Source organism: Python bivittatus, unplaced genomic scaffold (genome assembly GCF_059951505.1).
Source record: "Python bivittatus isolate LINGU-HERP-01145 unplaced genomic scaffold, Pbiv_v1 ctg000480_np1212, whole genome shotgun sequence".
Classification (NCBI taxonomy): domain Eukaryota; kingdom Metazoa; phylum Chordata; class Lepidosauria; order Squamata; family Pythonidae; genus Python; species Python bivittatus.
In genome coordinates, this window is record NW_028277075.1 from 86421095 (window position 1) to 86437735 (window position 16641).

A 16641-nucleotide genomic window follows, 5' to 3' on the forward strand; every position below is an offset into this window, starting at 1 on the left:
TATTTACACATACACACACACACACACACAACATATATACTGGAGTGCTCTGCGATGGGCGCATGCCAATTCGCCTAAAATCAAAAGTGTATAGAATGATGGCCCACCCAGTAGCACTGTATGGCACTGAGTGCTGATCAACCACCAAAAGTGCTGAGCACCCTTTACATGCCATGGAGATGCTCATACTCGGTTGGTCATTAGGCATTTCCCTTCTCCACCATGTCAGCAATGATATAGTCAGGCAGCAGATGGGTGTTGCACCAATAACAGAAAAAATGTGGGAAAAGCACCTATAGTGGTATGGCCATGTTCTATGAGCAGCACCCCACACTGTTGCCTGCACTGCTGATCACTTTAACACCAGTGTCAAATGCCTGTGTGGAAGACCAAAGAAAAGGTAGCAGGACACAATGAGGACATGAAAATCATCCAGTTGGACTTAGTTGCTGCATTCAATCACATGAAATGGCGTTCATCGATCAGAAATGTGGATCCTGCACCTGCAGGAAAAACGCCAGGGAGGAGGAGGAGGAGATATATACGTTACACATCCTCTCTAGTTCCAAAGTGGTCCCAGTGGTGGTAGGAGCACTTGGGGGTGTGACTCCTAAGCTGGGAGCGTGGCTCCAACAGATCCCAGGAACAACATCAGAGCTCTCTGCCCAGAAGAGTGCAGTGCTAGAAACAGCTAAGATGCTGCTTAGAACCCCCAAACTCCCAGACTCTGGTAGAGGATCCGAGATTGAGGAAGACACATACCACCCATAGGGGTGAGAGGGGAATTTTTATTTATATTTATACACACACACCTCTGTATCGTGTGTGGATGTGTGTGAGTTGAAGCTCCAGAATCCATGAGATTTTCTTTTTTCTTTCATTGCCTTCAACTCTCAGTTAACTCCTAAACCTTAATCTACATCATTAACCATTTGTATCTTCTGAAATCAATAACCTCATTCTGACAAGGAGCAGGACTGAGGATTTTCATTTAGTGTAGGACTAAATGGTGAATATTGCTATACACAATTCTGCTCATCAGATTGGTTTCAGTGGAGCTTTGTTCAGTTCACATGAATGTGGATATTTTTATGTTTTGAATATTAGGAACCTGCTAAAATTATAGACCAACAATACAAAACTGAGAAAGAAAAACTGCAGAAGATCAGGCTGCTTTTGGTGAGTTGGCTGGGGAAAAATGGATTTGCTAAATGTCTTCCCATCATGTTCAACATAATTTCATAACATTCAACGTATGAATATTAACTTTTTAAAATGAATGTTTCAAAATGTAAACAGCATTTCAAGCAATTATTTTAAAAAATAGCTTTTACAACAAAGAGCTGCCTCAGGGAAGCAGCTGCATTGTAGCAATTGATTCTTTTATCAAGTTCTTTTTGAATATCACTCTATTTTTAAAAGCTACCTAGTTTTTATATTTTGTTTTAACTCCCTTCAGGCCCGTCGAAACAGGGAAATAGCCATTTTACAACGTAAGATTGATGAGGTGCCCAGCAGAGCTGAGTTAACACAGTACCAGAAGAGATTTATTGAACTGTATGGTCAAGGTATGTGTATTCTTCATGGCTAAGCAGCATGAACTTATAGAGCACAACGATGCACCTTGCTAATACTTGCTCTATTAACTGCATTTTGATAGGCACCTCATGTCTCTCTATTCTACTCTGCTCTTAAAAATGCCTTTAAAAATTACCTGAAGGTTGAAGATTTGATATTTCTGTGATCCTTTGTGGTAAATTTTAATGAGCATGTATTTTGTTAGTGCTTCAGCAGGTGGCAGCATTTAATCGACCTTGGCTGATCTCAGAAGCTATGCAGGTTTGGCCTTTGTTAATCCATGGATGGGGGACTTCCTGGGAATTCCAGAGCTGTAGACTAGATGGTGGTGGTGTTGATGATTACCTTCGAGTCAGTTATCTTCAGAGACAAGTCCCTGCAGTTTTCTTGGCAACATTTTTGGAAGTGGTTTACCATTGCTTGCTTCCTTGGGCTGGGAGAGAGTGATTGGCCCAAGATCACCCAGCTGACTTTGTGCCTAAGGTGGCACTAGAACTCACAATCTCTAACATGGTTCCTTAAACCACTACTGTACGCCAAACTGGTTCTCTGTACACTAGATCAGGAGGTTGAAAAAACAGAAAACAATAACAAACCATGTCTGTAACACTGCCAAGAAAACTGTATAAATGCAGGATTGCCTCCCTTGATAGAGTCATGGAATCCGAAGCATTCATACCTTTCATTTGCGTCAAGCTCCTCTACCTTGAGGGCACAAGAACTGTAACTGCAGAGAACTGGGCCAGAGTCATACAGATGGGTGGATGGACACAAGTGGAAGACAGCCATGTCAAGATCACTTAGCACTGTTCACTTAGCAGTACCATACAGAATGCTGTTATCTTATAAAATGATGTATCGATGGTATCTGTCACCAGGAAGATTATTAAAAATGTATAAAGGGTCTTCAAATATATGTTGGAAATATGAACAAGAAAGGACTTTTTATCGTCTTTGGTGGACATGTAATAAAGCTAAAAAAATTTGGACTCAAATACATATATTAATTCAGAAGATTTTGATGATTAGTATAAAATCAAAACCAGAGACATTTATTTTGGGGCTGATGGATAAACAATTGGAAAAAGCTCACGGACCTTTGTTTTTATATATGATAACTGCAGCAAGACTTCTATATGCTCAAAGGTGGAAAGACTTGATATTACCTACAATGGAAGAATGGATTGTAAAGTTGATGGAACTAGCTGAGATGGAGAAATTGACAGCTTTGATTAGAGAAAAGACACTGGATAATTTTAATGCTAATTGGAAGCCCGTTTTGGACTTCTTGCAGGAAACAGAAAAAAAATGAAATTATGATATATGGATTTGATGATTAGTAAAATTAATAATTATAGAAAAAATGAAGTTGAAGTTGTATTTCTGCTTCTTTCTTTTTTCTTTTTCTGCACTATTGCTTTCTTTCTTTCTCTTTATTCTTTCTTTTTTCCTATTCTCTTTCTTGATTATTAGTTCTTGTTAGTTTTTATCTTTCTGTTTTTTTAAAAATTTAATAAAGTTATTATTAAAAAAAAAGAATGCTGGTATCCATATGCTAGTTAACTAGAGTGGGGAAACCCTTAGGTCCTAGAAGCTCTCAATATATTATTTTGAATAAAGTTCCTCTTGGCTTTAATAACTGTTCTGTTGTTAGCCTCATTTGCCTATAGCACTTAGTCCAGAAGTTCATTTTAGTGGGAATAAATAATCTTTATTAACTCTGAAAGTGGCATTTATAACCCTATATACAAAGGCTGGGAAATAAATGCTAGACGGGGTAGGTTTGCTAGAGTTCTGAAGTTGTTTAAAGCCTATACACATTTGAAAAGTCCTTTAGATAAGTACAGAATTTTCGGAGCACAACAACAAATGGTATCAGCTTCCTAGCATGAATATTTGCATGAGAAAGTTCTTGACAGTACTATTTCTTGCTGCGGGTAGTAGATGAATTGTAAAACTGGGAAATTAAGTGGGGAGCACAACTGTCTATCATATTCTGAGTTCTTTTCCTCGAGAAATGTAGGTATTCAGAGATCTTTGCTTACAACCAAAAGCTCTAAGAACTCTGTTACACATTAGCTAATGTCCCCCATGGAGGCCAGTGCATTCCAAAATTGAAAATTGTCCGTGCCGTTCAATTTTTTAAACAGAACCTGCATATCTGGTTTGGGGAAGCTGTTGGCTCTGTGTGTGTGTGTGTGTGTGTGTGTGTGTTTGTGTGTATGCTTTGTGAAAGCAATATCTACTCTGTATATGTAATGTGACAAATACTAAGTTTATCCTGGTAGAAAATACCATTATCTCTGTACTGAATGGGTTCTTTCCATCACTGCTGCTATACTCCCAGCCTGATTTTTTGCTTGTCTGCAATTGTAGTTGGGCATTTTTCATTGCTTATCTTTAAAAACTATTTTAAATAAAAAATAAATCGGCCTTCCTCAAAAGGTGTTGGGGCAGTGAGTTAAGATTCGTGTTTGTGTGTGCGCGTGTGTGTGTGTGTACACATGTAGGCATAGAACTAAAGTGATAAAATACAATCTTATTGATTGATTGATTGATTGTATTTATATGGCAAGCATATTTATATAGCATAGCGTATTTTTGGTATTTATATTGTATTTATATAACAAACCGTAAAAGGCAGCAAAAATATAATGCAGCAGACTGATCAGGTTGGTGCATTTGTGTGTGCATAGGCACATGTGCATATGATTGATCAGCAGGCAAAACAAAATAATATATGAGTTTTACCACTATCCCTTTTCAGACTTTTCAGAACCATTAATAGCGTGAAGCGCGTTTTGTGTCAGAAGCTGCCGTACCTCTCTTCAGAACAGATGCGTTCTTTTCCTGTGCTTAATGTAGTGAATGGATGATTTAGGAGAATTCTACCTTTTGCCTGCCTGATAGATGCTAAACGAGCATTGCAAATCATTTAGAATAACCCTTTTTGCTTTACAAGCTGAAGTTCTGTCACTTCCAATAAATTTATGTGAGCTACAATTCACAGCATGTTGATTTTATGTTAAGATATATTGCCTGGCTTTTTTAGACTGGCTGAGTACTTGTGAGCTTCCTGTAGTCTTTTCTTATCTTTTGATAACCTCTTGAAAAGTCAAAAGAGACTTGACCCAAAAAATCAATTCTGAATTTTTGGTGGTGATCCAAAATGGCTGATCCCTATTTCTGAAATGCCTTCCCAAACAGAATGGCATTTGTCAGGTTTTCTCTTCTCATAGAATGCCTATACAGAGGTTCCTCCAAGGTTTGGGGATTATTTTCCCAAAGGAGGAGAGTGTAGGAGCAATATGAGAGTAGGTAGGAAATTTGCTTATACCCCTGTACGTTTTTCTCTCCATGGTTAAAATGACCTTTTTAGCGATAGATCAGGACTATAATGCAAAGCCATTATAACCACCATGGATAGTTTTGATAACAGAAAAAGGTTCCAGCAATACTCTGATGCTTAATCCCAAATTAGAGTATCATAATTGGAGTTTTTAACATTTTTAGATGATTGAGTATTTGGGATTTTACTAGTGGGTTTCTTTAGTAATTTTATGAAGAACTTATTGTAAATTGCCTAGAATTTTAAATAGGTAAAGTTGAAATGCAAACATTTTTAACAAGTTTTTTAAGATTGGGATATTGCAAAAACCATGGTGTATGCTAAGGATACCATTTAGTAAGATGTTGTTTTGGAAATAGAACTAGTGCAGGAACAACTGCATCAAAAATGGATATACTTCTAAACATAGGCGTCCTGCTTAAATTGGTAAATAGTATTCTTAAAAAGTGTATGGAAGTTACAATTAATCCGAAGTGGGACAGGCTCCTAACTGGGGCAAGGTACCGTGACCTTATATCCTTTTATTATAAAGGACAGTCCTTTAGTTCAGAAAGCTGTCCTTTAGATTTATTTATTTTTCAAAAACTCACTTTTATCCTTCATTCTGGTCATTTAACTTTTACCATATAAATGGTACCATTTAATGCCCAGTCTTTCACATTCATGTGAAAAATATGATAGTGAACACGCTCCTGTGGAATTGCATTCGTGCCTCACTTCCTCAGTGTTAGAAAGACTACATCCCCAGACTTTTAAGTCTTAAATGATTTGGGTCCTATTTTAGTATTAATTTTAATCTGTATTTTAACGTTTTGGTATTTCGTTTGTGTTTTAATTTTTGTTTCAGCAACTCTGAGTATTTGTTAGAGTAGAAAGGTGGGCTGTAAACTAAATAAATATATAAGCAATTGTGTTCTGCTAAATTTTGATTTTGTTTTTCTGAATTCTTGATTTTTCGCAGTATCGGCAACACACAAAGAAACAAAGCAGTTCTTTACCCTCTACAACACACTTGATGATAAAAAGGTGTATTTGGAAAAAGAGGTAAGCCAAATTTGCAGTAATTTGGGGAAACACAAAGTATATTTTTGAGCTTGATAATATCATGAAATACTCATCTAAGGCTGCAAATCCCATATCTGTTTATTTAGAACTTAGATCAACTGCACTGAGTTGATACTTGTTTATTAACAAATTATATTCGGCTGCACTTGGAATTTATCAAAAAAAACCTTGCTTAAAAATACTGTTAATGTTATGGATATAAAGAAAGGTTCAGCACAGTTACATCTCAGGAGATAACTCTGAGCAGATTTCCTAACTATGGACGTCCAGGTAAGCCAGGCGTGGGGGCAAAAAGCCAAGATGGCGGGCGTGAACACATACTAGAAGCCCTTGTGCATGTTCAAAGGAGCAGGGCTCTGATCACATGACCATACCTGCCACCTTGGCTTTTTGCTTTTCCCTGCCCTTGTGGATACCTAACAGGCTTGAGGTTGAGGGGATTATGTCAGTTCTGTTCTGTGTTCAGACTTCTGGCAAAGCCTGAACCCCCACTATAAACTGACATGGTTTTTAAACATAAGGTAAGACCAACATCTCTAACCTAACCTCAATTCAAAACCATCCACATCAAAATTTCTGTTGACTGTTCATCACTCCACAGCATTACACATGTCCACTCTGCAGCAGTAGTGCCAAGAGGCTACACAATTATAAGAGATTTTCTGTAGTTTGAATGTTTCTGCTTTGCAGACAGGCCCTGTAGTTTCCAGCAACTGTTGCAGTGACCTGAGATCACTTGCCCAATCCTGCGTTGTGCACCCCGGCACACAGCATAAAGGTCTAACCTTGTGTTGACGTTTAAAACAGCTAAATGGTACTTAGCAAAGAAACAGAATCAACTGTACACATGTTCTGTTTTCAAAATGTGCTTATGCTCATTATATAAGGCTTGCTGAGAGAAATTATAACTGCAGAGTGGACACACTTTATTTTGATGCAACAGAATTAATTGTTTTATGAAAGATTTAGTGGTACCTGAAGAAGGAGGATCTTTCTCATAGCAGGCATTCTGAATCACTGATGTCCATAAGCTGGTACTGGGAGGGATAAGAGGATCAGTCTAGATCATGCAGTATCACTATATAATTTCTAGTGCTGGTTGAGAGTTCTGCCTAAGTCCCTTTCCTCATAGATACAATTTAATTTTCTTACTTCAGTCTTGGGAGGAAACAGATGGAATATTGCCAAACATAATTTGTTCTACTAAGAACTTATTCAAGTCAGTCTGCTTCAGCCTGTTCCACTAACCTATTAGGAGCCTAATCCTCTTTCTGTGCAATTCTGTTCTGAGGATGCGACTGAGAAGCAAGGCTCAGGGAGTCTAGTGTTTTCTGATTCTAAGATTACTAATGATAAGACTGCGGCCTTATTAGCTGAATTCATTCTATTTCTTCTTAGCTTGTTCCTCTCTGGCTATATAGCTATTTATAATCCCATATCTATGAACCTTTTAACTTGCTTTTTGAATTTCTTCCAGGTTATTTGGGGAAATGAGTGAGAAACTGCATGTAGTGTTCCATAGTTATGTTTATCTAAATATTGGTGCTAGATTGCACAGCAGTATATATTTATTTTTGTAAATACAATAAATATTTGGATATTTTGGATGGTGGTAATCAAAATTTCCTGCCAGCACACCTTTGATGTGTCGTGCTGAGAATGTGATAGCATATAGTATTTGCATTTAATATACCAAGGTAACACAAACCTGGTTCATAGATAAATATTCTTACCATAATGATTGCAAGTATGCATGAATAATCTATGAACCATCACATCTCTTTTTTTGCAATCCAGGATAGCCTCAAACATAAGATCAGTTCACACGTTCACATGCCAGTAATTATTAGTACTCCATTGTATAATATACAGTATAAATATTTTTTTAACAAGTTTGTTGCTTGAATGACTTTACAAAACTTTTTACATGGGAAATTTTGTATTTTGGCTTTTCCAGGTTAATTTGCTTAATTCCGTTCATGATAACTTCCAGCAGTAAGTAGACTAACCATATTTTTTTCCTCTAGGCTAAGCATAGTTTCATCAGTTCTTATGATCAGTTTCAATTTAAGAAACAGTGTTAAAGTCTTTACATATACAAGTCAGCATCTCATACTATGAATTATAAAACTCTATCCAATACTTACTGTTGTCCATGCAAAATTTATCCTAGTTACTTTTCTCTGAATTTTTAAAGTCATATGCTGTTTGTTGTTTTCCAGGGAAAACAGAAAATGGTCCTTTAAATATTTGTGTGTGTGTGTGTGTGTGTTTATTCTTGACTCCTGGCAACTGCCTGGACAAGTCCCCACAGTTTTCTTGGCAAGATTTTTGGAATTGATTTGCCCTTGCCTTCTTCCTAGAGCTGAGAGAGAATGCCTGGCCCAAGGTCACCCAGCTGACTTTGTGCCTAAGGCAGGATTAGAATTCACAATCTCCCAGTTTCTAGCCTGGTACTTTAATCACTACACCAAATTGGTTCTCATGTATTTGCTGTGCTTTAGCAATATTCTTCTGAATCTAAGTTATTTCCTTCAGGCACATAAGTAAAATTGCCTGTCCTCATGAAGCATGGCTGGAATTAATAATGATGTCAGGTTTGTACATCATCCAAGAAACCATGAAAGATTGGTTTGCAACCACATCACTTAAAGAAAGGAGTCCCTAGGCATGCATGCAGCTAAACCATAATTGGCAGTGGTTGTGTTTGCAAAGGCACGCAGACTTCGGTTGCAAACAGGAGGATTTCATGGGGTTCCTGAGTGTTTGCCTGCCAGGTTGTCTTGTTTTAGTAAGAGCTCTTTGTGCTCATTGAACATGATTTGGAGCATTCATTAAACGGGGGGTCTGAAACTTAAATTGTCATGAGTGCCACATGAGAACTTCTTCCATTAGCTGGAGGGCTGCCACACTGAAGCTTTGTCATGTTTCTGAACTGATACAAAGGATTTTGATGAGTCAGAAATGAAGAAAATGAAAAGTATCACAGCATGCTGTTAATCATATAATTATTCCATTAAAAAAAAAAAAAACTTTTCTGTGAAACAGAAACTTGCCATCTGGGTGACCTTAGGCCAGTCTCTCTCTCTCAGCCCTAGGAAGGAGGCAATGGCAAACCGCTTCCGAAAATGTTGCAAAGAAAACTGCAGGGATTTGTCCAGGCAGTCACCAAGAGTCAACACTGACCTGAAGGCCAAAAAAAAAAAAAAATCTTGTAGGAAACCTATCCTCCATAGAACTGCCCAAGCCCTGCTTTTTCTTTTTCTGGTCTCTCCTTGCTGACTGGAGTGATAGCTTTGTTCCTTGGACTTTTCTCCTTTCTGTTTCCCTTCTGTTCCCTCTCCTTGCCAGGCAGAGGAATCTTGCTGGCTTTTGGTCTTTTCCACTCCTTGCATTGCACAGGGAGCAGCATGAGGGGCAGTTGAACTGGGCCCTTCTCCTCCACCACCTTCTCCTTGTGGCAGCCCCAGCTTCCTGTCTGTCCTCCCTGACCAAGTCTCACTTCCCCATTGCCCCTGCCTGGAGAGTCTGGCACTGCCTGCCATAGAGCCTGAGAATGGGAGTTCCTGGAGGGCAGGGCTACTGGCATGAGCGGCTTTGAGGTTATCACTGCAAGACCACTTAACAAGACATTCTTGGGCTGGGAAATCCATTGGGTGGGGCTGAAGCAAGTTGTGAAGACCAGTCCGCTCCTTTTCCTGTGGCACATCCTGTACATCTACATGGTGTTCAGTGCTTTTGCTTACTGGGCAGTGTCCTCAGTGCCAACAAAATGTTCTGGAGGGCTGCAGAAAATGATTTGGAGGGCTACATATGGCCATGGACTGTAGGTTTGACTTTCAGTACTGCTTTTCATAGATGCAGAATACTATTTCCAAGTAATGTTTTAATGGAACAAAACCTACATCTTGCCTTTCATTCTGAATATTGATTTATTATCAGCCAAGAATTCTTAACGTACTGTCTCCACTTACTATACAAACAAGATCCAGTTTGGTGTAGTGGTTCAGGCACCAGGCCAGAAAGCAGGAGACGGGGAGTTCTAGTCCCTCCTTAGGCACGAAGCCAGCAGGGTGACCTTGGGCCAGTCTCTCTCTCTCAGCTCCACAAAAAAGGCAATGGCAACCACTTCCAAAAATCCTTCTCAAGAAAACTGCAGGAACTTGTGCAGGCAGTTGCCAGGAGTCAAAACTGACTCAAAGGCACAAAAATAAAATAAGACGATAAAAAGAGTAGAATATGAATATATGTATGTATGTGTGTGTTATCCTTCTTTAACTGTACATTGCTGTAGAAAAATAAGCTGGCCAAATATCTCTTTTTTCACTTTCCAGTCTCAGCCTTCTATGTTTTGGGGTCTGTCCACCATCTAAAAGCATTTTCTTTCCTTTTCAGAGCCATGGCTTCTTCTAGTGCTCGAGACCAGTTTCTGCGACAAATGGAACAGATTGTAGAAGGAATTAAACAGAACCGAATGAAGGTTAAATAATCTTTTGCAGATACTTGATCTGAGTGTGTGTTTTCTTTTTCAAACATCAGTAGAATTGTTTGCTGGTATCCTTTTATTTCCTCTAAACATGAGCATACTCCAGTGTGCTACAGAGAATTGAACTACAGCCAACATTTTCAGAGAAGCAAATTTCAGCTGAAGGGTTACGAGCTGTTCAGCAGCAGAAAATATTGCTTTGTTTGGGGTAGCTGAGGCTAGATAGGGCCTGTCAAAATCCCTACCCCTGAGTAAGAACATCTTACCTTGACAAAGGAATTGAACCAGTTTTTTTTCCAGGTCCCTTCCATGATTCTAAGTTTCTTGCAATTAAACAGAAGCAGATTCTTAGGGTAAATACACAATTCCTTCTGAGGTCTGTTTTGCAGGCCCCTGAAAAGAAGTACTTTGTAGAGTGCTTTATCTCTTCCATTGTACCCTGATCTCACTCACTGTCTTTCTACACATAGAAGGCTACACAGTGCTAGAAAGCTTGATGTTTTACTTAGTTATATCTAGACAAGTTACAACTTGTCTCAAAGAATTGCGAGCATCACTCTTATTTGGAATACTGGCAGTTCCTTCACCTTTATCCAAACACAAACTTTTCTGGCGCAAAGTTTAAAAAATGTTTTTGAACGAATAGCTGAAATGGAACATAAAGTGTATTGTTGTTGTTGTTGTTGTTGTTATGGCTGGTCACACAGTCAGCCAGATGTGTAGACTGGATTTGGCATTTTTATCCACCTGTTAGTCCTTCCCAAGGGCCTGGGATAGGCAGATGCTGTTGTTTGATGGTGGTACTGTTGCAGGATATAAGCTGTTCCAAGTAAAACTGCCTTTTATCATCATCATCATCATCATCATCATCATCATCATCATCATCATCATCATCCAGGGCAGAGATGATTGATATTAAGATATATTCCTCTTTTTCTAGACACCCTCGCATTGACAGTACTCTCTTATCTGGTTCCTGGACAGACATTTTAGTAGTACCGAATATGTGAACATGATACGTGAATGTGATCAATGAAGTAGTGATGAGTTTTCATACTGAATGGCCATGGCCTAGTTTTCTTTTGTTCTAATGTTCTGCCAGAAGCTGTGCCTGACATTTTCAGAGGCCAAGTAAGCTGCTTTGTGGTGCACCTCTTGGCAGCTCACAGACATCTGAAATGGGCTGACTGGGCTTTTGTATTTGAACCTGGCAAATTGATCTCTGGTCCATGTTATGGGAGTTCAGGAAAGCCGGATCCTGACTGGTTCCTCATCCACTTGGTCCATTTTGAAGAAATTCCAAGAGTACCAGGGCCTCATTGATCTGTCTTTGAGCCAGACTTCTGATTGGTTCTTTGTGTAGGTGGACTTTTTATTGGTTCATTTTGGAGAATTCCAAGAGAGATGGTTCCTAATGGGACTGTTTTTGAGCCAGGATACTGCTAGGTGTTCTTTCTGGTGAGGCTGCTGTAGATTCTTTTGGATTAGATACGGACTGTTTAATATACTGCCTACCCTGTATATTACCCCTTGCTGTAGATTAACAAACCGGATGATCTTGTATAACATTTATTTTTACTTAATCAGTTGTGACTGCCATAGTTCAAAGCAACCAGTGCATGAACCAAGCACAATCTGCTCTGCTCTGCTCTGCTCTGCTCTGCTCTGTTATGGCTAAACTACACTTGATCCAGTGTGGGCTCAGGTAGGGCAGAAACTCCCTGTGAGAGAAGAATGAAAGCTCCTTTGATCTAGATTTTCATATGAACACTGACCGTGAAAGTGGAGCCTCAGAGTCTTTCTGACTTCTGTTTTTTAAGCAGAAAGAGTAAGGAAAGTTACAATAGAGGTAACAGAGTTGCAGCATTGAAGAGTTTATAGAACTTTGTTATATAATCCTTCAGGGTATGCCTGTTTTCCCCATTTCCCTGTTTAAGATTTGCAGGTGAAAGGCGCTGTGGAACAAGTTTTGGTTTTTGCTTTGGTAGAAAAATATCCCTGAAAGTTTTATTTTGGGTTTTCACTTATTGCTTGCTGTGATGTAGTTGCTGCGTATTGAATAGCGTTGCGTAGTGCCATCCCTCTCTTTTCTTTTCCTTACCAACAGTTGGAGAGAAAAAAACAAGAAAACAAAATGAGAAGGGACCAGTTAAATGATGAATACTTGGAATTACTAGAGAAGCAGAGGCTTTACTTCAAAACAGTCAAAGAATTTAAAGAGGTAAAAGAGGGTGGTGGTTATGGAACTGGTAGAATTTATATTTTCTTTACTGGAGTTCTGAACAGCTTACCACTCCAGATACTGTAACAAGGTTTAGAAAGGAAAAACAACTAGCAAAATGTGACAGCTGTATACATAACAGACAATGCACAACCAAAACTTTTGTTCAGAGGGAACAAAGATTCAAATCATCCCCCTTAAACCAGGTTTTAATGGCCTTCCAAGAAAGGTTAGGGTAATATAGTATGGGTATGCTATATGTAGTGACAGAAACTATTTTTGATGTTGGTGTATATATGATACATGCTGGCTTGATAACATACTTTAAAATTGGATTGCTTTTCAGCAGGATTTTTGATATTACCATGTATTTTTTTAAACACCTAATATCAAATAAATCAGGCTATGAAATTAATGGAATTTAATATTGGTAGCTGAAAGCTGAAAGCAGTGTGTGGGATTGTTGGGTTTATACATTATGATAAGCCATAATTTTGATTTTTGGGTGGTTTTGTTGCTTATCATATGGTCTAAACCCAAACTATTCTGGCTTATAGATCGTACTTCATAGTTTAGTGTGTTGTTGACTTCTTTCATTTTGGCTTCTTGAGAAGAACATGAAGAGAAGTGGGTAACTTTGCAGGTCTCGGGGGCATATTTGGGACACACACACACATAAACTGGGGTAGAGGCCATAATGATGTCACAGGAAAGGATAAGGCCAGAATTTTTTGGCCCATTTTTTCATGTTTTTCATGTTTAGGAAATGGGAGCAGGAGACCTCTAGGAAGCAAATGGTTTCATTCCCACCCCCTGAAAAGTGAAAAAATGCAAGCAAATGGGATGGGGGGGCTGCATGCAGTTAATGGGTTGCCTATACCTTTTTAAAACCAATCCAGACAACACTGTTGTTTAAGGCTACTGTGATTTTTCAGATAGTCTTTTATTTTCCAACATGATTCACACAGGCCAAATTGATCACCTTTCATTACCTCTACCTTTGACCTGCCAATTTCACTTGCTTTAGCTTCTCATGTTTATGGAATTTCATTAAAGCAGACAGCCATCCTAGGCTGCAGTACTAACCCACAATCACTTTTGGGGAGGAGCTTCCACTGAATGTGGTACAATTTACATCTTACTAGCAGTGCCTAGCAGGATTACCCTTGTTGTTTATCCTGGATGTCTGTTTAAGTTTTGAAGCATCTACCTATTTCTTTTGTATCAACAGGAGTGCCGCAAAAATGAAATGCTTTTGTCAAAGCTGAAGGCCAGGTGTTCCTGAAGAACTTCAGGCAGAAGTTTGCTGCTATGATCAAGTTCATTATTCCTCACACACTTTTCAGTATCATTCAAAAATATATTCCTATTTGATTTATCTTTGCATAGAAATCTAATTAAGATTTCAGTAACAATACATGCATCATGTTGTAAGCAGAGAATAAATAAGTAACATGTAAAACAAAAGCCCCAAACTTGTTTGGTCAACTTAACCATATTGAAAAATTTTTTACAATGTTGTTTTGTCCTCCTGTGCATAAGGAGAAAAACTAACCCTTTATTTCATTCATACCATACTTATTAGAGGAATGCTTCAGATAACAGAAATGAGTCTTACTGTCTTAAAAGCACTAAGCACCAAAATTGAGTTTTCCTACTTCCTTAAAGAATTGATATAGAAACTCAGATATTTCTGCAAGATGCAGAACCGAATAGCTGGCATCAGAATCTAAATGTGCATCATGCTTTACTTTGGAAATAATCCAAATAAAGTAATGATCAAAAAGGAATTTGAAGTTTAGCCCCTCCAGACAACTGTGGAAGAGAGAATATATTTTACCATATGCAAATGTGTTTACTTCATAAAGTGACAAATTCCTTTTTGAGTCTGAGTCTCAGGCAAGAACAATTTTACTGAGCCTAAATAGTAGCATCCAACTTTCACTCAGTTGCCATGTACAACAAATATATAGTTGCTTCAGGCCCTGAATCTGAAATGCCCAGTAAGCTAGTAGAGGGCACTTCTGGTGTCATATTGGGGAAATGGCGATGTCCAACTGCAAGGGAATCATTCACACAGCTTCACATACACCTATACATACACGTATTCAGTCTGCAATTAAGATTTAATATACCTGTACAGATAGTCCTCAACATACAACCATTCATTCAGTGACCATTCAAAGTTATGACAGCACTGAACGAATGTGGTGGTTACAACCAGTCCTTGGAGTTCTGGTCAGCCCAGCATCTTTGTGGTCATGTGATCAAAATTCAGGCGCTTGGCAACTGGCTCGCACTTACAACTAGTTGCAATGCCCCACGATCATGTGGTTGCCATTTGCAACCTTCCCTGCTGGCTTTCCCAGAAAGTCAGTGGGGAAGCCAGCAAGGAAGGTTGCAAATTGCTGAGGTAAGTCTCCCCCACCCATGCACCCTATACTTGCCCCTCTGCGCTCACACTGTGCCGGCCACTCGTGCACCCCCATGCACCCTCCCTGAGCCTTGCCGCGCCTCCCTTCACACCCTCACACACCCTCCAATGCAATGTCTGTTGCACTGAGATTCAATAAAATGAGGTTTCACTGTATTATGAAGAGTAGTGGAGAAGTGACAAGGGAGAGGGTCCTTACGCTTTTCATCATTGTGTTCCCTGTTACTTCCTTTTGCTGTTGCAGTTTAGGATGATACGTGAAGTGGGGTGATAAATAGTTGAATGATAAAAGTGCATGCAGAAGATCCAAATTTCAGCCCCTCATCTAAAAAAAGAATAGGAAAAAACATAACCTGAAAATTTTGGAAAATCATTGACAGTCTAGTCATGATCAGCTAGCTGATGACTTTATTGACTCTAATAAGAAAAATCGTTTTGTCGAAATCATCTTAAGGGCCAGATCATCTTACATGTATGTGCATATGCCACTATTCTCCTCACCTCTTTTTATGTTAGCACTTTGTGAACAGAACTGTCCGCAATTTAGCTGAAATGAAACTTTAATAAACATTATCTCAACAATGACTTTGTCAGGAACCAGCTATGCTTTCTTTATTGATGTGTCTTTTGAAAATTTCAAAATGCCTCACAAACCTCTTTAATATGATCAGGAGAGAGAAGTCATGGGCAGGCTAAGTGACTATAAAAGGCAGCTATTCGATATCAGGATGGGTAATGCTGTGTTCCTCTAGAATGGGAAAAATTATCTGGATTGAATGAAATTGCTCATAGAGGCATTTCCTATCCCTGCAACCCTAACTTTCTGACAAGGAAAATAATGGGGCATTTGTTTGTTCTACCTTTGCATGGATGCAATTGAAACTGTCCCATAGCTCCAGCAGAAGGCACAAGGGCTAACCCTACTGATTTGCAATAGCTGAAGCAGCAGTACATTACGCGTTTATTCCTGAAACGTCACTCAGATGCAAAAGGAATAGGTGTTAGCTTTGCTTTGCATTTCCCATCATAGATGAAATGTAAAGTAGCCTCCAGCAGTCCTTCTAGGAGTAAAGCTTAATGGTGGCAAAGGCAACAGTTCATCATTTATTTCTGCAGTCTCATCAGGCTTTTGATGGATTTGCTTCTTTTCAAAATGAACGTAAATGAAAATGAAATGCACTGAAGTATCAGACCCTTCACTTTGCCAAACCAATAACTTTTTCAAACTAACAATTAAAGCACTGACACACTGTTGCTTTTTAAATATTTAATCCCCCTAACATGTAATAGTCTTAATTACTTTTTGCCTAGGATACATACAATAGTCCTTCTTGCTTATTAGCTCAGTTTTTAATTCCCCAGTAAATCTGAAGATGCCTGTACCTGGAGGTGAGTTTGTATGAATACTGCCTAAAAATCTAATTACCTTTTTTCCAGCCTCTACTGTAATAAACATGGATAAAGGAAATGCCACAAGCCTGCTGGCCATGTATTAGCACTGTTCTACC

At 38.8% G+C, this 16641-nt stretch overlaps 1 protein-coding gene across 4 annotated transcripts in view; it reads left to right on the forward strand.

Moving 5' to 3' along the window:
* Positions 1 to 15718, forward strand: part of CCDC93 (CCC complex scaffolding subunit CCDC93) — a 46166-nt gene extending 30448 nt beyond the window's left edge. For 3 of the 4 annotated variants that reach the window (XM_025174957.2, XM_007421895.3, XM_025174965.2), the window contains 7 exons: positions 1108 to 1179; positions 1460 to 1568; positions 5889 to 5971; positions 7950 to 7987; positions 10388 to 10472; positions 12586 to 12699; positions 13931 to 15718. In XM_025174957.2, the coding sequence (XP_025030725.2) occupies positions 1108 to 1179; positions 1460 to 1568; positions 5889 to 5971; positions 7950 to 7987; positions 10388 to 10472; positions 12586 to 12699; positions 13931 to 13984 (555 nt within the window). In that variant the 3' untranslated portion in view covers positions 13985 to 15718. The remainder of the gene's footprint in view (positions 1 to 1107; positions 1180 to 1459; positions 1569 to 5888; positions 5972 to 7949; positions 7988 to 10387; positions 10473 to 12585; positions 12700 to 13930) is intronic. The other variant, XM_088146482.1, reaches the window with a different exon arrangement.
* The last annotated feature ends 923 nt before the right edge of the window (positions 15719 to 16641 follow it).